Raw genomic sequence first — 23,921 nt, forward strand, 5'->3', positions numbered from 1 at the left:
GGGAGAATCTCTCAGAGGAGAGTTTTTTCTTATTTGATTCTCTTTCTATTTTATTCTCTTGAAGAGAATCCGGAGCAAAGAAATATACAGGGGGGAGAATTTTGAATCTTTTGAATCTGTCTTGGATAAAGCATCTAGAGTACCACGTTACCCCCTTGTTTCAGTCTCTAGATCAAAGCATCTGCTAAGTGTTGAAAATGTAATATATGTTATGTGAACTAAATGTAAATATGACGTCGTCCATTTATACTGAACAAAAATATAAACACAACATGCAACAATTTAAAATAGTTTTACTGAGTTACAGTTAATGAAAGGAAATAAGTCAATTGAAATAAATTCATTAGGCCCTAATCTATGGATTTCACATGACTGAGCAGGAGCACAGCCATGGGTGAGCCTGTGAGGGCATAGGCCCACCCAATTAGAATGAGTTTTTCCCCACAAAATGGCTTTATTACAGACAGAAATACTCCTCAGCACCATAGGTGAAGAAGCTGGATGTGGAGGTCCTTGGCTGGCGTGTAATGATCATGCTGTTTAATCAGCTTCTTGATATGCCACACCTGTCAGGTGGATGGATTATCTTGACAAAGGATAAAATGCTCACTAACAGGGATGTAAACAAATTTGTGCACAAATTTTGAGATAAGTTTCTTGGCTGCTTGCCATGACTTTCCATTGTTGGCATGTTAGCCTCTTCAATCATGTCATTAAGAGAAGGTGTACATATTGTGTACTTTTCAGGGCCTAAAATTAGTGTACAGGTATCCTCAACTCGTGACATATCACAAATAATAAATACACGCAAACCACTCTGATGTGTTGATACTGACCATTTCGGTTACCTCCAAATGCTAACCACCATTTCCTGTTCCCCCCTCTTTCTCTTTCCAGACGTGAAGAACCTGGAGAACTTCCACTTGGTGGAAAGCGTCCAGGAGCAGGTGAACGCGGCACTGCTGGACTACGTCATGTGCAACTACCCGCAGCAGACAGACAAGTTTGGCCAGCTGCTCCTGCGGCTGCCTGAGATCCGAGCCATCAGCCTCCAGGCCGAGGAGTACCTCTACTACAAGCACCTGAACGGAGACGTGCCCTGCAACAACCTGCTCATCGAGATGCTACACGCCAAGAGAGCCTGATGAGACTGCAGGCGGGACGCTGGACCCTGAACTCAACTCGTTTTTGCGGTTTTGTTTGTTGAGACTCCAGCCCTTACCCGACTCAAAACAAACTCTGCCCATGTTTGTGATTCTGGGGCGGGAGGCATCAGTCCTTTTACTTAATGATCAACCATCCTGGCACACACACAGGAAAAAGCACATGCAGAAACTGACACCCACACTTACAAATGCTGTGTATGCACACACACACACACACACACACAAACAAACACAAATTCATACAATATGCATATTACATATATACACACACACAAATCCCTTTACTCTAAGACATGCGTGTCTGGGGCCCTGGGTAAAGCTGCAAGAGATGGAGAGAAACAGCGGAAACGCTTGAAAACTGTACATTGGACTCTGTACATGGGAGATCATTTTTTTCTGCTTTTAATAAAAACACAAACCATCAAGGTGATGCAGGGACTGGCAGACTGTAACTGATGTAACAAACAAGCAAACCATGAGTATTCTGCACCTCCCATACTGTCGAAGGGTTTTGAGCAACGAAGAGTGCCAGCCACCCTAAGATGTCTGTGGTGAGGGCTTCAGAGGAGAGCAGTGACTTTGGCCAAAGGCGTGCGGGTGGTTCGATCTCTTTAGACCGGCCCATGCTTGTCAGTGTTGGTACTGTATTAGCTGACTGCATTGGGCAGACCAGAGCAGACTGTCAGCTGGACAAGAGTCTCTTTAGCTACCGGCTTCAAAGAGATACACAAGCTGCATGGCTATCAGGCCAGACAGACAGACAGCAATGAAGAACTGGTGAAAACGTCAGAACCTGACAGAGACTTGTGTGCAGCCCCCATCACCAAAAAATGAAGAAAAAAACAGATGAACCAAATTAATTAAAACATGACAGAACAAAAGAAGAGAACAAAAAAACTATTTTTGAAAACATTAGTTTTTCTGAGGCTCCTCTTTGTAATCCACCCTGTAAGCGCCCCCGAACCTTCCCAAAAGGATCTCATATCAACAATGTTTACCATTTACCTCAGTAAAATGTGTTTTACACACCATAGATAAGTTATTTGAAAGTTCTACATGGCTATTTTGTGGTTGCATAGACACATATGGTGTCCCCCCCTTCCCCCCAAAAATGTATCCCTTTCATTAAGAACTGGAAAGAAAGCATGATTCTAGATTTGAGAAACGTTGCCTTTTGTCCAAACAGACCAAAGCCTGCTGCAGAACAACATCAAACAAAAAAGTAACAAAACCTTAAGTATCAGTATTATAAATTTGTGATGTCACAGTTATGTGAGTCTTGCCTTATTTCATTACCATGCTAGCTAACCGTGCAGATGTGAATGAAAATATGTACAAATATATATATATATAAACTATTAATGTAAAAAAAAATACAAAAATAATAATTCAAGTGGTGTTTACATTCAAGCGGTCCCGTGGGAGAGAACTGTGACAAGGCAAATTGCAAAGCAATGATTTCCTAAAAACTAAAAACACAAAATAGATTCCTCTGGTTTGCATTTTTGGTGTGTACAGTGTTTAACTTTTTTCTTTGTTTCTTTGACCAGTACTTAATTATGTCGTGAGACACTAAAATCAGAAAGGAATCTCACTTAAAACATTTAATTTCTAACAGTTTTTCTGTTGGCATTCAAAAAAATTGCATATTGTGTTAGAGTTCAGTTTCAGACACTTGTTTTATTTAGAACTGTTTTTATTGTTTTTCAATGTTCTACCTTTCGATGTATGTCACTGGTTACGCTTAAAAATGAAAATAATTTATTGCATCTTGGGGCTCTATTCAATTCGTAGGGCTGAAGATCCACTTTATAGCACAAATTAAATTAAAGGCAACGTTTCAGCGGTCGTGGAGACTGCATTCACAGTAAACGCTGCATATGTAGGCTCAATCTGAAATTACCTTTCAATTTTAACGCAGATCTTCCGCGATACTTCAGCGATACAGATTGAATCCAGCCCTGGGTTTTGTTCTTGTGTGTGTTATAGGCGCAAGGTGACAAAGCCAAATATATTTGTTTACTGTCGCATGTTTTTTTAAATGTATTGATGCAGTTCAGGAACAAAACAATTATCTTACAAATTATCGTCATTTTTTAAAATTAAATGTCTATGGGATTCCGAGCTGTAAATTGGAAAAAAATATAAGTATTGTATTTAAGTTAATGGGTGTGACTGATACTGTCCTTGCATCAATTGTTTCTTATCATTGAATTTCAACTAGCTTCACATTTCAGCCCTGTTTGTTCGATACCAAAGACTGCATCTGTCCCATGAGCTGTGGTTACCTGTGATGTGTCATAACTGAACGAACAAACAGCTTTTCCCCCCAGCCGTCCAGAAGTTTGGCATTCCGTACTGTCCGTTTGTGGAATTACATTGTTGTCTTACACACTTTTACCAAATAAGGCCCCAAACATTTGTGATACACACAAACCTGTCAAGTATATATCAGTCTGCCTGTCTACATTTTGTAAGTAATCTACGTCAAAATGGATCAAGGGCTCGATTCAATCAGTAGCGTTGAAGACCTGCGGTACAGCGCAGTAGAAATTTAAAGGCATTGTTCCCGCATTCGCGGAGACTGCATTCACGGTAAACGCTGAATATGTCAGCTGAATCGGAAACTTCAAATTTAAATTGCGCTACAGTGCTGCTCTTCAGCGCTATGGATTGAATTGAGCCACAAATATTTTTAACAGCATGGAACCTCTGCTCTTTCCTTCCCTTATAATGTACACTTCAAAACCATCACATCATCCACTTCACATTAGCCTGTGACTCAATTATTTTTTTTGTATTTACAGTACATACATTTCTGTTTTTGTAAGTGTTAGTTGTTGGTTAAATAATTGATTCAGTATCCATTCTGAGCAGTGCGATTTTTAAAAGAAGACAGAAAAAAGCTATTTTAGCTAAACCTTTGGCTTCTCGTTCCCTGCTTATAACTATTGAAGCAAATTCATGCCAAAACAAATACAAATGTAGTCACGATAGACGCACGTCATTACAAATGCGATGCACTATGGTGGAAAAAAACACGGATATCGAAAAACAATACTCCAAAATAAATTAATATTTATGTTTTTATTTTGGCATGAATCCGCTACCGTACTTGATTAAGTGTGTGTATTGAATGACAGTCTCGATCAGTCCCCCATCTCATTCTGTGTGTTCTGGTAAAGTTCTACAGCTGCCTTGGAAGTCCTCAAACACTCGCTCTTTCTCACCCCCCCCCCAACCCCAACCCCAACCCCAACCCCCCTCCTCCTCCTGAACATGCTGACCCTCTGCTCGTCTATGACCTATGCCCCCCTGCTGTCCATACTGACACCATGTCATGACACTTCCTGTTCTGGGGAGTTTCTTTCAAAGCTGATGGACTTTTTCTTCATATTTCAATAAATAATTATATGCCAACAATGCCTTGCTGTCACTTCCTGCAGGTGACTCTACCGTTCATTCATTTTTACACAGAGGAATGTTAATTCAATCAGAATGCACCATGGTTCACTTAATGGGGAGGTTATATTTTCATTCCCGGTCATTTTATCATTTTAAGCAAATATGCTGAAAATGATTTTTTTAACAGTGAAGAGTACTGTATGTTTATTTTTAAACAACAATTTTTTTGGAGACATTGACATCACTAGTCTTTACTACTTGGTAAAAGAAAGTGCAGCCTTATTCTTTCGATATATGCATATATTACAGCCTTGAATTCTCTTATCGTTTGTTACCTAATTAACAACACGTCCGTCATTCAACAAAACATTACAAAAAGTAAAAAATGTAATGACATTCTGTACAGAGACAATGTGGAATCAGTATATACAAAATATATATAAAAATGAACACCACCTCAAGAGACAAGCAGACAAAGAAGAAAAACAACAGCAAAATGGCAGAGCAGTAATAAGGGACACAGACGGGTTAGTCTAAATATACAAGGCTGTAGGTTTTCTGGGGGTTAGGGTTTCTGGGAGGGAGAAACAAGACGTGAGCTCGACGTCCATCATGGGTACGTGAAGGCTACATCCACCTGGCATGGCCTCCATGGCTTTGGGAGGGTTATCCTGTCAAAAGAGGAAGAAGGCACAGTGAATGGTGTGTGTGTGTGGTTAAAGGGAAAATCCACTTTTAGTATTTTGTTAATTAGTCCACTGTTGATACAGTCCCAATTTTTTTTGCAAGTTTTCTAGATGCATTTTGCATCAACATGACGATGTGTGATTTTCCCTTTTAGACATGGTTTTTAAAACATAAAGTACCCCTTACGCACAAATGGACACATCTTTGTATACACATAAAGATATATTAATAACCTTTACTAATTTCTACTATTGGCATTATTAAAATGACTGATGTTGTATTAGCACAGTGTAATCTGACTGACGATTCCATGTGTCACTGTTCAATTCTACCCATCCCAATCAAATAGACACATTAAATATCTATTAGTAGCTGTGGTTATAGTAATATTAGTATTATTATCATTAGTACGATGAAATTGCACATGCTGGTCACAAACCACCTGTCTACTAGCAATAGAACCCTCCTTACTACTATGTAAACTAACTCCCAGCTTTGCTTGCAGTGCTTGTTCTCTCTACTGTCTGTAAATGTATTAAACCTTTTTTCACTCCCTGTGAATTTTAATAAATAATGTATATACATTTATACACAGGCACTAACAAGGGCAGCCTCAGGTAAAAAAGACTCACAAATGTATGCTACTCGCATCCCTGAAGGTAGCAGTAGTAAAAACTCTAAGCTCCAACTCTAAGACAGGAAAAAAATAAACAAATGAATAGATTGCCAAAAGCAACAAAAAGAAACAGTTTCCCTCTCTCTAACACGCATACACACCACTGTCAGTTTCTAACAAGTGTCCCTCCCACCCTCAATGTCGAAACACCCCGGAGTTGTATCTTTGCTCACTCGTATCTCAACCACTTAAGAATATGGCACCACATCATGCATGTTGGCTAGTTCTTCTCATATGTTCCCGGCACCTCCACAACACTAAGTCAACCAGAAGGGGCCGCAGGGAGAAAGGACTTGGACTTCCTCCAAGAGTGGGAGAAGATGCCACTCAACAGAAGAGAGCCATTTGAAATAGACAGGGAGGAGTGAAAACCCAGAGCAGGCATCTGGTCCTGCTTTCCCCAGCCTCCTCTATCTACCCTGGAGGCACACAGGGCAGCCAAGCCACAACGTTTACAGGAGGGCTCTGTTCTCGCTGCGTTACGCCACCCGCGTGGTATATCGCCCTCTGCCCTGCCATGAAAAAGCCCCACCACAGTGGCAAGGTCTAGTTGGCACATATGCAGTTTAGTGGATGTGTTAGTGCATAGTGGTGGCATGAGTTTCTCACAGTGTTCTGTTGATGACAGAGCATTCACGTTAGATTACATTACTTTTAGTTCCATTGGATGTCTTTGCAAGAAAAGTGCCTTAAAGGGGCAATCTGCAGTTGCTACATCCATGAATTAATGATAATGTAACCATTGATTCTTGAAGAATATAACTTATAAATTCCTCGTACCCCATCAGAACCCAAAATATAAGCTTGTTTTACTCCAATGTTTGTAAACAAAGTCAATGTAAACAAACACTGTATATCCTCAAAACATGGTTAAACTATCATTTTGATATCATGGATGGTCAGTCCTTGCATCCATAGCTCTGTCTATGAATTTGAGAGTGGTTACATTTCTTCAGCCTAAGCTTTTTACCGAAACAGTGGCGGGGAGTTCCCATTCATTGTTTCAACTGCAGATTGCCCCTTAAAAGCTGCACTCCTATTGATTGTCTTCCTCTGTCGTAGCATTACAAGCTAGATACAAAATCGTGTCTCAAAGCAAACACATAAAAACACCTGTCGTTCGATTAACACCAATCAGGGCACATTAACCTCTTCTTCTTTGAGTTTTCACTCACAAAGACCCTCGCCCTCTGTCCTCCAAAAGAAAAACAAACAAGTGGTAGGCAGCAATGTAAAACAGCATTATAGTACTGCTCCTCTAAGTGAACAATCATGTCAGAACTGTTTTCTGAGCCAGTTCCATATACTGTACCAGAAAACGACCAGATACAGTATATCTGGTAGAGGGTTTAATGGTTAAAATAAAATCTCACTGAATAGCAGAAAGAGAAAGAGGCCAAACATTTCTGAACTCTTCTGAGGACCAATTAGCCAAGTTTACGAGAAACCCAGACTGCGGCTTATTGTTAGCAGCCCTTTAGACAAACTCATAAAATGTACGACTCAAATTAATAGGCCAACGTTTGAATAGGATTTAGCTGATTGTTATGCAAAACCCTCACCTTAACAAACAAATATGGCGGGTTTTGAAACGGAATGGACCGAAGGAGGCGGCCGATTCATATATATGCATGCATAATACATAAATACGCATGAAGTAGGGACCCTACAGCATTAAGCTGTGTTTTTCTTATTATTATCCTTATTAGTCATTAAGTCGAAAAAAGGGTAAGGAAAAAAACAGGGATACATTTTTTTAAATTTTTTATTTAAGCACCTGAACCTCGCTTGCAGCATTCCATTCATTGCCTGGACAATGGCGTAGTATCGGATGGAGATTTTTCAATTTAGAAAATTGAGGAGCATGCATTCAGTCCTGTTCATGTCATACCGGCACTTAAATCCGACATAAAAAATAACTCAAGGTTACGTTCAATTGAAAGCCCCAGCCGATGAGCACTTCAGAAATCCATTTAGCGAGAGAGACGGACAGAACATTGAATTCAAACATGTCGTTGCGCTGTTAAAATGGCCAAAGTCAAAGTATTTCCGAAAACTTGTTTTCTCCTCGTTTGCCTCACTCCTTTGTAAAATACATGAAACTCATCCCATGTAGGGACAATAGGCACAAATACATAATCACACCAGGCCTCAGACAAGTGCCTGTGGACAATAACGGTCATGGTGGGAATCTGACCTTTGGTTTGCCAACGGCGAGAAGAGTGCCGCGAGAAGTAAAATATATGTAACGATGAAATAAGTGACAAACTGAAAGCTGTGACATCCTCTTAACATTTATGCTTTGGCTGAACTCATGTTGTTGAACTCCTTTTTATATTGAATAAACACTTTTCAACACACACTGACTCTTGAAAATACACTGATTTAGTGCATCAAATATAGACATCAAACCATACCATTACAACATTAGAGCAGAGCTAGAACTCTATTGAGGAGATTGATTAACCTAAACAGGTTAATCCTTACACTGATAATTCCAGATGCATTGTGTGTGGAAGGACAGTGAGCCATTATAGCTTTTTAACTAAGAGCCCCTGTTTAGTTGGGAAATGTGCCTTTGTCAGATGACAATAGACTGGGCTGTGGAGACAACATTTGATAAATCAGCATGGGGATGCCACTCAAGGTCACATCTGCCAGTTTATTGGAGAGTGAAACACAGACACACACACACAAACACGCATGCACAGACACATGCACGCACACTAACACACACACACACACACAGAGAAAAAGGGAAACAAATAGTCACACACTGGACACACAAATGATCACAGACAGACACAAAAAATAACATAACGTCATATGAATGGAGGTAACCAGTTTCATCAAAGAAACACTTGCTGATTGACTCACTGACACTAGAAACATCTCCTTTTCCCTTCATGAAGCACGTACACACACACATCCCCCCACCCATCCACCTTACACACACAAAGAGGCACACAAACACACTTCTACCCTCACCCACCTACCACCCCTTCCCCACATACCCATACCCCACATGTACTGTATGGTAGTGGGGGAAGTGAACTCTGAGGGAACCCAGTACTGCAGCTCTGGCCTGAGCAGGCCTCTGTCTCCTGTGGCTCCCTGCAGCCTTGAATTGTGACCAACTGATGGAGGGCTGAGGAAATAACACAGAAATAACACAGACCAGCAGGCAGGAGAGGGGAGGGGAGAGAGAGCAAGCAGGCCAGGCAGGGTTCACACTAAAACACCCTGCACCTCAAATCAAACCCAATACACAGACCTGAATGCAGCAGATCTGTTTGTATGTTTGGCATGAGAATGAACATAGGAGTTGGCTATACTGCACAAACTGATCTGGGACCAGGCTAACTCCAACGCATACCTGCAAGAGATTGTAGAGAAACCACTCCAACAGAGCCTGATCCTAGATTTGTTTGTAGGGGAGAGTGGGGTAAGTTGTGCAAAATGATTAGTTGAAACACCACTTGTTTCTAGGAAACCATACACAAAATGAATCATGTTAGCAAATATTTAGGAAGAGGTAATCATTTCTAACATATTTTAATAGGCTACATACAGTGGCCTGCGAAAGTATTCACTCCCCTTGGCATTTTTCCTATTTTGTTGCCTTACAACCTGGAATTAAAATAGATTTTTTGGGTGTTTGTATCATTTGATTTACACAACATGCCTACCACTTTGAAAATGCTAAATAATTTTTTTTGTGAAACAAACAAGAAATAAGACAAAAAAAACTGAAAACTTGAGTGTGCATAGCTATTCACCCCCGCTGGTGCCGCTTGCTTGGTGGTGCCCCTTGCTTAGTGGTGTTGCAGACTCTGCCTTTCAGAACAGGTGTATATAGACTTTATTTAACTAATTATGTGACTTCTGAAGGTAATCGGTTGCATCAGATCTTATTTAGCGCCTTCATAGCAAAGGCGGTGAATACATATGCACGCACCACATTTCTGTAAAAAAAGAAAATTCATTACACTTCACCAATTTGGACTACTTTGTGTATGTCCATTACATGAAATCCAAATAAAAATCCATTTAAATTACAGGTTGTAATGCAACAAAATAGGAAAAACGCAAAGGGGGCTGAATACTTTTGCAAGGCACTGTATAGCCTACCTTTTTGTGTTATATGTATATATTTTTGCTTATTTGATCTAGTCACTAACATAGGCCTACGGCATTGCACCAAATTCTTATTTCAAAAATATCTAATCTGTGCTTCAAAACCAAAAAGTTGCGCATCTTGAGTGTTGACCAATGACCAGTCATCAATATTGCACGGCACGCAAAGCCGGGCGCACATATCCAGATTAGTGACCAGAAAGCGCTTGTTAAAATTTCTCCAGTTTAGCCTGCCAAAAACAGAGTAGCCTACCTACGTTTATATTATCCATATAAAATACAGTTTAGCAATCTGCTACGGACGCATCTTTGCCAGAACAATAGCCTGCCTACCTGGTGATTTCATTAATAATTTTCATATTTCAGATAGGCCTAGTTTGGGTGGGTTATAATTGTATACCTCAGTGGTGGGTACTAGCTATATGTCCAAAGATAGCTGTAACATCACACTACCTTCAATACTTATGGGATGAAGATGTAACATATTCTGGCAAATTAATTACAATATTTGTAAGAAAAAGTCTACAGACTGATCATGCCTTCTATCCGATCCTGCAACCTCCGCTGCACACAGGTAGGCCATTTGAACCTGCTTGCTCTGTACTCCAGAGATGTGATAATGTGACATGATATCCCTAGTTGATGTTGACTGCTAACATGAATGACTTTCAGCTCAAAATGCAGGTGCAGTTTATTTCTGCATCTTGAGTTTTGGAAATGCATCACCATTTATGGCTGTAATGACAGGCCACATTTGCACAGCGATTGTGTGCGTGTGTGCGCACGGGCATGCGCGTGTGTGTGCGTGTGGGTCACAAGCGTCGAACCACTCCTTTTTGGGGGTCCTGGTTCAAAGAGTTTGTGAACCACTGAGCTAGTGAACAGATTGCTGATTTGATGTACAGATTTGTTGTAGGATCGGGTGCAGCACAAATGTCAAATTGTAGGGAGAGAGGATTTCCATAAATAAATATGCAGCTCCAAAAGAAAATGGTAATCAAGAATATTAACTGTTTACTTTGCATGCTCACCAACAATGGGCCATCAAGCAACAATTACTAGCATAGGCCTACTAGTCTTTTGGTATGTCAAAATTGCTTGAAATTGATCATTTACTTATGAAGCTTGCATTTGGAAAATGTGTGGGCTGTCTGGTAGCCTCAATAAATAGATAAAGATTTGTAGTTGAACAAGCCATTGCATGTATAGATTTTTATTTTTTTTACTTGAGACTTGATTTGAAAAAACGTGTGACTTGACTCAAGACTCGACCCATTCTACTTTGGACTCTACTTGAGACTCGGACCTTGTGACTTGAGACTTGAGACTTGGTCCCACCTCTGCGAATTGGAACATCGAAACAACATCCCTGTCCCAGACAACTACCAGCACCAACATCCACTGTCACAGGACACCATCAACCACTTACCCCAAGGTGGCTCATCTTACCCAGTCCTTATGCTCAACTTACCCCATACCGGGGGTAAGTTGTGCCAAGAGACCACTTTTCTTTTGACAAGTTATGTTTTCAAAACTGTTATGTTAACATGAATTCTAATTATTTCCAGGGATACACAACATCCTGGAATATATGTAGATATCTTTGTTAAAAAGAATACTATATTTCCCTTGACGTAGTGATGCTGAATGTAAGAAATGGCTCACAATACCCCACTCTCCCCTATGTTTAGAATGACACCGACCATAGGAGTCGGTTATAAGGCACAAATTGATCTGAGACCAGGCCATCCCTAACACAACCAAACGCAATACACAGAAACCTGGTTGAGAAACCACTCCAACGTAGCCTGGTCCTAGATCTATTTGTATGTTTAGAATGACAACAACCATAATAGTTAGCTATAGAGCACAAACTGATCTGGGAACAGGCCAACTCCAATGCAACAGAAACCTACTGGAGAAACCACTCCAACGTAGCCTGATCCCAGACCTGTTTGCATGTTTGGCATGACAATAAACAAGGAGTCGGCTATAAGGCCCAAACTGATCTGGGACCAGGCTTACTCCAGATTGAATGGGGACTGGCTGATGGTGAGCTGGGGAATTAACACAGAGCAGGGGAGCAGAAGGGTTCACACCCCAAGTCAAACACCATAAACAAACCTGCTGTGAGAAACTAAAGCAACGCAACCACTCACACAAGTCAACCGGAGCGGTCTGGACTCCATCTACATGCAGTCAACTAAGCCGCCATTTTGGGGAGAAGTGACATTGTTGAGTCAGAAGTCAACAGGAAGGGTCTGGACTCCATCTACATGCGGTCAATTAAGCCGCCATTTTGGAAAGAAGTGACATTGTTAAAGCAAAAATGAAATGTTGCTGCTGTGGTCGTCTCTTGACAAGTCGGTATTGCAAATTAGAATCCATTCTTAATAATAATAATATGCCATTTAGCAGACGCTTTTATCCAAAGCGACTTACAGTCATGTGCGCATACATTTTTATGTATGGGTGGTCCCGGGGATCGAACCCACTACCCTGGCATTACAAGCGCCATGCTCTACCAATTGAGCTACAGAGGATGCACTTGCCTGCATAAATAAAGGTGAAACAAATTAACATTGTCTGGTCTGGTACTTTGAAGTGGGTGATTTTAAGCCACCACCACCACAGCAGCTAAATATTGTTTGTCCTTGAGTCATGAGAGAAGCGTTTTTGACGCTTTGTGTGACAAACAAAAACGTGCACAACCTCCCAATCTGGAGGGAAGATGGGAATGGGGGATGGGAGGTATGTTGTGGTGTGTGTGCGCATGCATGTGTCTGGGTGTGTTTGTGTGTGTGTGTGTGTGTGTGTGTGTGTGCATGTGTACGTACGTTTGATGTGTGCCTGCATGTGTGCGAGGCACCGACCAACACAGAGACACCTTAAGGACAAAGAAAAAACTGCCACAACACAACCTCCAACAACAGTATCTCTCCTTTCATTCCCTCGCTCCTTCACTCTTCCTTCCCCCCGTCTCTCTCGCGACACAGAACAATGTTTGGCGGGCCTTCAGATCCAAACAGCTGTTCCTAGCAGCAGCAGATAGGTAGTTCTAATGGGAAACATCATTTATTTTGGCTGCCGCAAGGTCCCAAGAGGCCCCAAGAGAGAACCACAGTAAGATCCCGGGCTCCGGGTCCCTGACGGCAGCCACACGCCATCAGAGGCCCAGGAAAACCACACACTTACACAGAGAAAGCACATCATAGGGCCTGTGGACACAAGAGTTCGGTGAATAGGGCTCTGCATCTGTTAGGGTCACGATGGAGAGGAGAAAAGATGAGGGAAGAAAGGAGAGGAGAGGAAAGGGGAAAAGAAAGAGAAGAGGTGAGAAGAGGAGGAAGAGGGGAGAGGAGAGGTTGAGTGTGTCGGCAGGGAGCTGCTTCTCGTCACCTTCAGACAACGACAGCCTGTCAAGCTTTCGTTGACCTGTGGAGGATCAAGCACGCTACTCCTGACATAACAATGCCGCTGAGGGTGTGTGTAAAAGAGGGTGTGTGTGTGTGTCTCTGTGTCTGAAATACTGGGGATGTCCTCACACTACACTCACAAATTGCGGTATAGGGGAGAACAGAACACTGATAGAAACGCATACTGACAGATACCCTTCCATTGTGTCTTCAACGCAGGGATCGATACGAGATTGACGGCAAGAGCATGTTCGGCTAAAGCACCTCCAATTGACTGCCATTCTACCCAGTCTCTCTGAGGACTGGGTATGATATTAGACACTGATTCTACATTTCATTCCAACCAACTTTCCAAGTCAAGTATGAATGTTAGCACTGAAACAATGCGGTATGGAGCGGTGTAAAGGCTGGAGTATGCCTGAGGCAGGACCACAGAGTCTAGCAGGTGGATCAGATCTATATCACGTGCAACCAGAGACTGCCTCAGAGCCAGAGGGGCTCCCCTGAGAGGGTGAGAGAGATGGAGGGAGAGAGAGAGAGGGCGAGAGAGAGAGAGAGGGGGGGGGGAGGTGGTGAGAGTGGAGGGAGAGAGGGAGAGGAGGCCATATCCGAATACCCATACTTGTATCCTAAATAGTAGGCTGTTTGAGCATGCGAAAATAGAAAGTTTAATAGTATGCGACATTTCGAAAATATACTGAACTAAAATATAAACGCAATATGAAACAATTTCAAGCCTCTCTCGGTCCACACAAATGTGTGTGTGCCCACACACACGCACAAGGAGGTGACACGTGCACACACCTGCAGGCTGCCGTTAGTGCTACCAGCTTTTTTTTTTTTTACCATTTCTTTTGAGTGTGTAAATATTATGAAATCCTGAGTCTCAGGTGATTGGCCGCTACAGACAGACATACATTCCACTGAATCCTCTTGTATTCTTCAGAGGGAGTATCACAATCATAGCTAACAGCAGGGAAGAATGAAACCTTCCATTCATAGAGTAAAAAAGCTCCCTAACACATTGCTTTAATCAAGTGCTTGCTCTACAATACCAAGAGCAGAATTTTCCTTCAGTCCAACCCTCGATGCCAAGCCAGACACCAGTAACACAGTGGCTAACATACAGTTGAAGTCGGAAGTTTACATACACTTAGGTTGGAGTCATTAAAACTCGTTTTTCAACCACTCCACAAATGTATTGTTAACAAACTATAGTTTTGGCAAGTCGGTTACGACATCTACTTTGTGCATGACACAAGTAATTTTTCCAACAATTGCTTACAGACAGAATATGTCACTTACAATTCACTGTATCACAATTCCAGTGGGTCAGAAGTTTACATACACTAAGTTGACTGTGCCTTTAAACAGCTTGGAAAATTCCAGAAAATGATGTCATGGCTTTAGAAGCTTCTGATAGGCTAATTGACATAATTTGAGTCAATTGGAGGTGTACCTGTGGATGTATTTCAAGGTCTACCTCCAAACTCAGTGCCTCTTTGCTTGAAATCATGGGAAAATCAAAAGAAATCAGCCAAGACCTCAGAAAAAAAATAGTAGACCTCCACAAGTCTGGTTTATCCTTGGGAGCAATTTCCAAACGCCTGAAGGTACCACGTTCATCTGTACAAACAATAGTACGCAAGTATAAACACCATGGGACCACCCAGCCGTCATACCGCTCAGGAAGGAGACGCGTTCTGTCTCCTAGAGATGAACGTACTTTGGTGCGAAAAGTGCAAATCAATCCCAGAACAACAGCAAAGGACCTTGTGAAGATGCTGGAGGAAACAGGTACAAAGTATCTATATCTGTCACGTTCGTTTAAGGACGGGTCAGACCAAGACGCAGCGTGAAATGCGTACATGTTTATTTAACTGATAAACACACGACAAAACAACAAACCAAACGAAACGTGAAGTCCTAAGGCTAACACACAAAACAAGCCTACTCACGGAACAAGATCCCACCACTAACGAGTGCCAATAGGCTGCCTAAGTATGATCCCCAATCAGAGACAACAAGCGACAGCTGCCTCTGATTGGGAACCACACCGGCCAACATAGATCTACACATACTAGATCATTCACATAGATATACACAACATAGAATATTCACACCCTGACTCAACATATAAGAGTCCCCTGAGTCAGGGCGTGACAATATCCACAGTAAAATGAGTCCTATATCGACATAACCTGAAAGGCCGCTCAGCAAGGAAGAAGCCACTGCTCCAAAACCGCCATAAAATAGCCAGACTACGGTTTGCAACTGCACATGGGGACAAAGATCGTACTTTTTTTTAAAAATGTCCTCTGGTCTGATGAAACAAAAATAGAACTGTTTGGCCATAATGACCATTGTTATGTTTGGAGGAAAAAGGGGAAGGCTTGCAAGCCAAAGAACACCATCCCAACCGTGAAGCACGGGGGTGGCAGCATCATGCTGTGGGTGCACTTCCCAAAATAGATGGCATCATGAGGAAGGAAAATTATGTGGATATATTAAAGCAACATCTCAAGACATCAGTCAGGAAGTTGAAGCTTGGCTTAAGGACAACAAAGTCAAGGTATTGGAGTGGCCATCACAAAGCCCTAACCTCAATCCTATAGAACATTTGTGGGCAGAACTGAAAAAGCGTGTGCGAGTAAGGAGGCCTACAAACCTGACTCAGTTACACCAGCTCTGTCAGGAGGAATGGGCCAAAATTCACCCAACGTATTGTGGGGAGCTTGTGGAAGGCTACCCGAAATGTTTGACCCAAGTTAAACCATTTAAAGGCAATGCTATCAAATAATAATTGAGTGTATGTAAACTTCTGACCCCTTTGGGAATGTGATGAAAGAAATAAAAGCTGAAATAAATCATTCTCTCTACTATTATTCTGACATTTCACATTCTTAAAATAAAGTGGTGATCCTAACTGACCTAAAACAGGGAATTTTTACTAGGATTAAATGTCAGGAATTGTGAACATTTGAGTTTAAATGTATTTGGCTAAGGTGTATGTAAACTTTCGACTTCAACTGTAAATGTCAATTTGAATTGGTAAAGTCATAAATAATAAAGCAAGCTACTTTCTAACACACACACACACACACACACACACACACACACACACACACACACACACACACAGGCTCCAACCCAGCAATGTTGTACTGTGAGGAACAGGAGCTTTTAAATTAAACATTCACAGCAGTCACCTCTTTTAGGGAAATCAGCAGGAATAAAACAAAGAACCTTTTACAGTACAGTAGCCTATGCATGCAATTGAGACATTTTGGTGTTTCGCTGACAATTACCAGCCTTGTCTGGTACAGTATGGTAAACCCGAACATGAACGTTATGTGAGTTTCCTTTGATGTCTTTGTTTTGGGACAGAGGGCATCTTTGTGTGTACTTGTGATGATTACATGTATGCAAGACATGACAACACACACACATGACCCATTTGACCTGTGCTGTGCTGACCTTTAGGCTAAGCTCAGGTCAGAGGGGACTGGAAGACACTATATCTCTCTCCTGACCCACATCCACACGTAAACAGGAAAATGCCCACGGGAAGGAAGGAAGTCATATTTTTTTACGGCTGGGTGTTTGGAGGGACGGCGACAATGTATAGACTGATGCTACGAAGGGAGAGCTGTGTCTGTCGATGTGTGTGAGGTGACAATTTGCTTGGTTGTACTCGAATACGCTTTCATGACATTGATTAATAAATTGAGTTTCTATTGAGAAAAACTATGTGCAAAACAATGTCTGATATGATAAACACTTAAAATATACTACAAAGGTGAGTGGGTCGGTTGTCATGGATCTTCCTGTCTCTAGCTCGGTTTTAAATGGCATCGTTGTTCCTGCTCAAGTTACCGATAAGGACTTAAACTAACTATTGTCTCTTTCACCGTTGCCTTTTCCTCGGATACAGATCAAAGGCATGTCAGTGAGCACAAGACGTTGAAAGACGTCTCAACTTCTTTTCAGCCAAAAATACGTATTTTCAACGGCTTTTGCTCATAGAGCTTCTGCCTTACCACCTGTAATTAAACTTAAACTGATAGCACATGTACTGTATACTAGCTACAGCAATAATCAGGTGAAACCACCAGGGTTGGCATCAATTCAGTTTTCAGAGTTGAAATTTTATTCCTGACTCTGCACCAATTACCCTAGTTGCCTTTAAGTCCGGGAAATAAAGCCTTTAAGTCCGGGAAAACTCCAGGGCTGGATGGCATACCAGTGGAGGTATACCAAACCTTTTTTGATATACTCAGAGGACCGTTATTAGCATGTTTTAACCACTCCTATAAAAATGGTAGATTATCAGAAACTCAACAAGGTCTGATTTCATTATTACTGAAACAGGATCCAAGTGGTAAATATAAAGATCCAGTCCATTAAAATAATTATAGCAAAATGTATAGCGCATAGAATTAAAAAGGTTTTGTTGGACATTATTCATTTTAATCAGACAGGTTTTTTACATGGACGATACATTGGAGATAATATACAGTGAGGGAAAAAAGTATTTGATCCCCTGCTGATTTTGTACGTTTGCCCACTAACAAAGAAATTATCAGTCTATAATTTTAATGGTAGGTTTATTTGAACAGTGAGAGACAGAATAACAACAAAAAAATCCAGAAAAACGCATGTCAAAAATGTTATAAATTGATTTGCATTTTATTGAGGGAAATAAGTATTTGACCCCTCTGCAAAACATGACTTAGTACTTGGTTGCAAAACCCTTGTTGGCAATCACAGAGGTCAGACGTTTCTTGTAGTTGGCCACCAGGTTTGCACACATCTCAGGAGGGATTTTGTCCCACTCCTCTTTGCAGATCTTCTCCAATTCATTAAGGTTTCAAGGCTGACGTTTTTTAACTCGAACCTTCAGCTCCCTCCACAGATTTTCTATGGGATTAAGGTCTGGAGACTGGCTAGGCCACTCCAGGACCTTAATGTGCTTCTTCTTGAGCCACTCCTTTGTTGCCTTGGCCGTGTGTTTTGGGTCATTGTCATGCTGGAATACCCATCCACGACCCATTTTCAAAGACCTGGCTGAGGGAAGGAGGTTCTCACCCAAGATTTGACGGTACATGGCCCCGTCCATCGTCCCTTTGATGCGGTGAAGTTGTCCTGTCCCCTTAGCAGAAAAACACCTCCAAAGCATAATGTTTCCACCTCCATGTTTGACGGTGGGGATGGTGTTCTTGGGGTCATAGGCAGCATTCCTCCTCCTCCAAACAGTGCAAGTTGAGTTGATGCCAAAGAGCTCGATTTTGGTCTCATCTGACCACAACACTTTCACCCAGTTCTCCGCTGAATAATTCAGATGTTCATTGGCAAACTTCAGATGGGCCTGTATATGTGCTTTCTTGAGCAGGGGGACCTTGCAGGCGCTGCAGGATTTCAGTCCTTCACGGCGTAGTGTGTTACCAATTGTTTTCTTGGTGACTATGGTCCCAGCTGCCTTGAGATCATTGACAAGATCCTCCTGTGTAGTTCTGGGCTGATTCCTCACCGTTCTCATGATCATTGCAACTCCACGAGGTGAGATCTTGCATGGAGCCCCAGGCCGAGGGAGATTGACAGTTCTTTTGTGTTTCTTCCATTTGTGAATAATCGCACCAACTGTTGTCACCTTCTCACCAAGCTGCTTGCCGATGGTCTTGTAGCCCATTCCAGCCTTGTGTAGGTCTACAATCTTGTCCCTGACATCCTTGGAGAGCTCTTTGGTCTTGGCCATGGTGGAGAGTTTGGAATCTGATTGATTGATTGCTTCTGTGGACAAGTGTCTTTTATACAGGTAACAAACTGAGATTAAGAGCACTCCCTTTAAGAGTGTGCTCCTAATCTCAGCTCGTTACCTGTATAAAAGACACCTGGGAGCCAGAAATCTTTTTGATTGAGAGGGGGTCAAATACTTATTTCCCTCATTAAAATGCTAATCAATTTATAACATTTTTGACATGCGTTTTTCTGGATTTTTTTGTTGTTATTCTGTCTCTCACTGTTCAAATAAACCTACCATTCAAATTATAGACTGATCATACTTTTTCTGTGGGCAAACGTATAAAATCAGCAGGGGATCAAATACTTTTTTCCCTCACTGTAAGTCAAGTACTGGAAACACTAGAACACTAGGCCTGGTATAAAAAAAACATTAAAAAAATAAAATAAAATAACATTGTAAAGTGGTTATCCCACTGGCTATAAGGTGAATGCACCTATTTGTAAGTCGCTCTGGATAAGAGCGTCTGCTAAATGACGTAAATGTAAATGTAAATGTATTCATAGCTTTTGACATAGTACGACTGGAATGTATATATAAATGCCTGGAATATTTCAATTTTGGAGAATCTCTAATAAAATGGGTTAAAGGTATGTATAGTAACCCTAGGTGTAAAATAGTAAATAATGGCTACTTCTCAGAAAGTATTAAACTGTCAAGAGGAGTGGAACAAGGTTGTCCACTATCGGCATATCTATTTATTATAGCCATCGAAATGTTAGCTATTAAAATCAGATCCAACAATAATATCAAGGGGTTAGAAATCCAGGGCTTAAAAACAAACGTGTCATTGTATGGTGATGATTCATGTTTTCTTTTAAATACACAATTTGGATCCCTCCACAGCCTCATAGAGGATCTAAATACTTTTCTAACCTCTCTGGATTACAACCAAATTATGTGTACTATATTACGTATTGGATCACAAAAAAATAAAAATAAATGGTCTGACGGTGATGTGGACATACTTTGTATACATATCCCGAAAGAAAGAAATTATCTCACTCCAATATATTTTAATAGAAAGTTAGCAAAAATAGATAAGATCTTGCTACCATGGAAAGGAAAATACCTGTCTATTTGTGGAAAAATCACCTTGATTAACTCTTTAGTCATTTCCCTATTTGCTTATGGTCTTGTCTACACCTAGCGACCTGTTTTTAAAATTATATGAACAAAAAATATTCAATTTTATTTAGAACGGCAAGCCGGACAATATTAAACAGGCCTATTTATATAATTAATATTAATTCGGAGGGCAGAAATTATTAAATATTAAAGCATTAGACCTCTCACTAAAGGCGTCAGTCATACAAAAGTTATACTTAAATCTTAACTGGTTCTATAGCAGATTAGTAAGAATGTCTCATCCCATGTTCAAGAATGGCATTTTTCCCTTTATTCAGATTACAACCTCTCACTTTCGGTTATTTGAAAATGAAATAATCTCCAAAATATTGCTATTTTTAAAACAAGCCATAGAAAGTTAGTTGCAATTTCAGTTTAATCCACCAGAAAAGACAGAACAAATAATACAACAAATATTGTGGTTAAACTCAAATAAACTAATTGATAAAAAGCCATATTTTTTTTTTACAAATGTTTACAAAAGGTATAATCTTTGTAAATGATATCATAAATAGGACTGGTGGAGTTATGTCACACATGTAGCTAACAAAAATATATGGAAATGTCTGCTCTACTCAAAATTACAACCAACTAATTGCAGCATTACCACAAAAATGGAAGACGCAAGTGGAAGGGCGGAAAAGTAAGGAACTTGTCTAAACCCTGCATTAAAGACCAAAATTGGTTAACGAAATTGTGACAAATAAAAAAGTATACCAGTTTCATTTAAGGAACAAAACATTGACAGTTGTGCCACATACAGTGCATTCGGAAAGTATTCAGAACCGTTGACTTTTTCCACATTTTGTTATGTTACAGCCTTATTCTAAAATGGATTAACTTGAGAGAATGCCAAGAGTGTGCAAAGCTGTCATCAAGGCAAAGGGTGGCTACTTTGAAGAATCAAAAATCAAAAATATATATTTTGATTTGTTTAACACTTTTTTGGTTACTACATGATTCCATATGTGTTATTTCATAGTTTTGATATCTTCACTATTATTCTACAATGTAGAACATAGTAAAAAATAAAGAAAAACCCTTGAATGAGTGTGTCCAAACTTTTGACTGGTACTGTATATATTTACAAAAAATATATGGGGAATTGGAAATGATGCAGACAATTACACAGATTAAAGCCTGCAATATTGAAGCTGATCTACCCCCTAAAAAAAAAGATTTAAAAAAAGAATAAGACAGCACACACAATGATCCCTAGCCCAGCAAGTGGATGGCCGGCGGTAAACCTGCGAAAGGGGTCAGCCGCAGGGCCCTAAAGGAAGTGATTTAATGTCCAAAAAGATGTCCACTTGTTTTTCTTTTCGGTCTTTCCTGTTGTGTTCTGATATGCACTTCCTCTCGAGCCGGGGTGGACACGGGTGTCATCCTCTGTTCCGCCCACACCGCCCGGAAATGTCACCTCAGTGGACATATCACTAGTGTGTGTTAGTGTGTACGTAAGAGAGACGGGGGAGGAGGGATGTTGTTGTTGTGTGTGTATGTGCCAGAGAGAGAGAGAGTGAGAGCGAGAGAGAGAGCGAGAGAGAGAGAGAGAGAGAGAGAGAGAGAGAGAGAGAGAGAGAGAGAGAGAGAGAGAGAGAGAGAGAGAGAGAGAGAGAGAGAGAGAGAGAGAGAGAGAGAACATCTGTGTGTGTCAGATATAGAGGGAGAGAATATAATGTTACAGTGCCTTCAGAAACTATTCACACCCCTTTACTTTTTCCACATTTTGTTGTGTTACAAAGTGGGATTAAAATGGATTTAATTTACATTTTTGGTATTGTTTGTACTTTGTAATGTCAAAGTGGAAAAACAATTCTTACATTTGTAAAAAAAAATACATATGAAAAATAAAACACTAATATATCTTGATTAGATAAGTATTCAACCCCCTGAGTCAACACGTTAGAATCACCCCTGGCAGTGATTACAGCTGTGAGTCTTTCTGGGTAAGTCTATAAGAACTTTACACACCTGGATTGTACAATATTTTACATTATTCTTTAAAAAATTCTTCAAGCTCTCTCAAGTTGGTTGTTGATCATTGCTAGACAGCCATTTTCAAGTCTTGCCATAGATTTTCAAGTCGATTTAAGTCAAAACTGTAACTAGGCCACTCGAACATTCAATATCGTGTTGGTAAGCAAATCCAGTGTATATTTGGCATTGTGTTTTATGTTATTGTGAAAAGTGAATTTGTCTCCCAGGTTTTCCTCTAGGATTTTGCCTGTGCATAGCTCTATTCCATTTATTTATATCCTAAAAAAAATCCCTAGTCCTTGCCGATGACACGCATACCCATAACATGATGCACCCACCACCATGCTTGAAAATATGAAGAGCGGTACTCGGTGATGTGTTGTGTTGGATTTGCCTCAAACCTAACGCTTTGTATTCAGGACATAAAGTTAATTTCTTTGCCACATTTTTTGCACTTTTGCTTTTAGTGCCTTATTGCAAACAGGTTAATGTTTTGGAATATTTTGTATTCTGTACAGGCTTCCTTATTTTCACTCTGTCAATTAGGTTAGTATTGTGGAGTAATTACAATGTTGTTGATCCATCCTCAGTTTTCTCCTATCACAGCCATTAAACTCTAACTGTTTTAAAAGTCCCTCTGCGGGTTCCTTCCTCTCCATCAACGGAGTTAGGGAGGACGACTTTATCTTTGTAGGGACTGGGTGTATTGATACACCATCCAAAGTGTAATTAATAACTTCACCATGCTCAAAGGGATATTCAATGTCTGCTTTTTTTTTAACCAATCAACCAATAGGTGCCCTTCTTTGCGAGGCATTGGACAACTTCCCGTGTCTTTGTGGTTGAATCTGTGTGTGAAACTCACTGCTCGACTGAGGGACCTTACAGATAATTGTATGTGTGGGGTACATACACAAGGTAGTCATTTTTTAAATAATGTTAAACACTATTATTGCACAGAGTCCATGCAACTTATTATGTGACTTGTTAAGCAAATTTTTACTCCTCAACTTATTTAGGCTTGCCATAACAAAGGGGTTGAATACTTACCGACTGAAGATATTTCAGCTTTACATTTGTTATTAATTTGTATTTTTTTGGGAAAAAACACTAATTCCAATTTGACATTATGGGGTATTATTGTGTGTAGGCCAATGACAAAAAACAATCTCAATTTAATCATTTTTAAATTCAGGCTGTAACACAACAAAATGTCGAAAAAGTCAAGTGGTGGTGACACCGTGATGATCCTTTCCTGTCTGTCTCACTATCTGCCTGGCCAACACCCATTCACTGAAGCATTGCAGGCTCAAGGACATGTTATTCACTATGCTGTATAGTTCCACACCCAAATCCAAAAAGGAAAGACTGCTCATTCACAGAAAAGGTAGAGGTAACCGTTTCAGGTTAGCTTAGTGGTTAAGAGCGTTGTGCCAGTAACCAAAAGGTCTCTGGTTCTAATCCCCGAGCCGACTAGGTGAAAAATCTGTCGATGTGCCCTTGAGCAAGGCACTTAACCCTAATTG

The 23,921-nt window shown here is 40.6% G+C and overlaps 2 protein-coding genes across 3 annotated transcripts in view; one reads left to right on the plus strand and one right to left on the minus strand.

Annotated features, from left to right (window-relative positions):
• The window catches only part of nr5a2 (nuclear receptor subfamily 5, group A, member 2), a 104,306-nt gene extending 99,909 nt beyond the window's left edge, over positions 1 to 4,397 (plus strand). The window contains exon 8 of the mRNA XM_041840019.2: positions 898 to 4,397. Coding sequence (XP_041695953.1) covers positions 898 to 1,145 — 248 coding nt within the window. The 3' untranslated portion in view covers positions 1,146 to 4,397. The remainder of the gene's footprint in view (positions 1 to 897) is intronic.
• Positions 4,398 to 4,416: 19 nt separating this feature from the next.
• LOC121533778 (adhesion G-protein coupled receptor D2) overlaps positions 4,417 to 23,921 on the minus strand; it is a 178,647-nt gene continuing 159,142 nt past the window's right edge. For both annotated transcript variants that reach the window (XM_041840017.2, XM_041840018.2), the window contains one exon: positions 4,417 to 5,242. In XM_041840017.2, the coding sequence (XP_041695951.1) occupies positions 5,105 to 5,242 (138 nt within the window). In that variant the 3' untranslated portion in view covers positions 4,417 to 5,104. The remainder of the gene's footprint in view (positions 5,243 to 23,921) is intronic.

Source organism: Coregonus clupeaformis, chromosome 20, assembly GCF_020615455.1.
Source record: "Coregonus clupeaformis isolate EN_2021a chromosome 20, ASM2061545v1, whole genome shotgun sequence".
Classification (NCBI taxonomy): domain Eukaryota; kingdom Metazoa; phylum Chordata; class Actinopteri; order Salmoniformes; family Salmonidae; genus Coregonus; species Coregonus clupeaformis.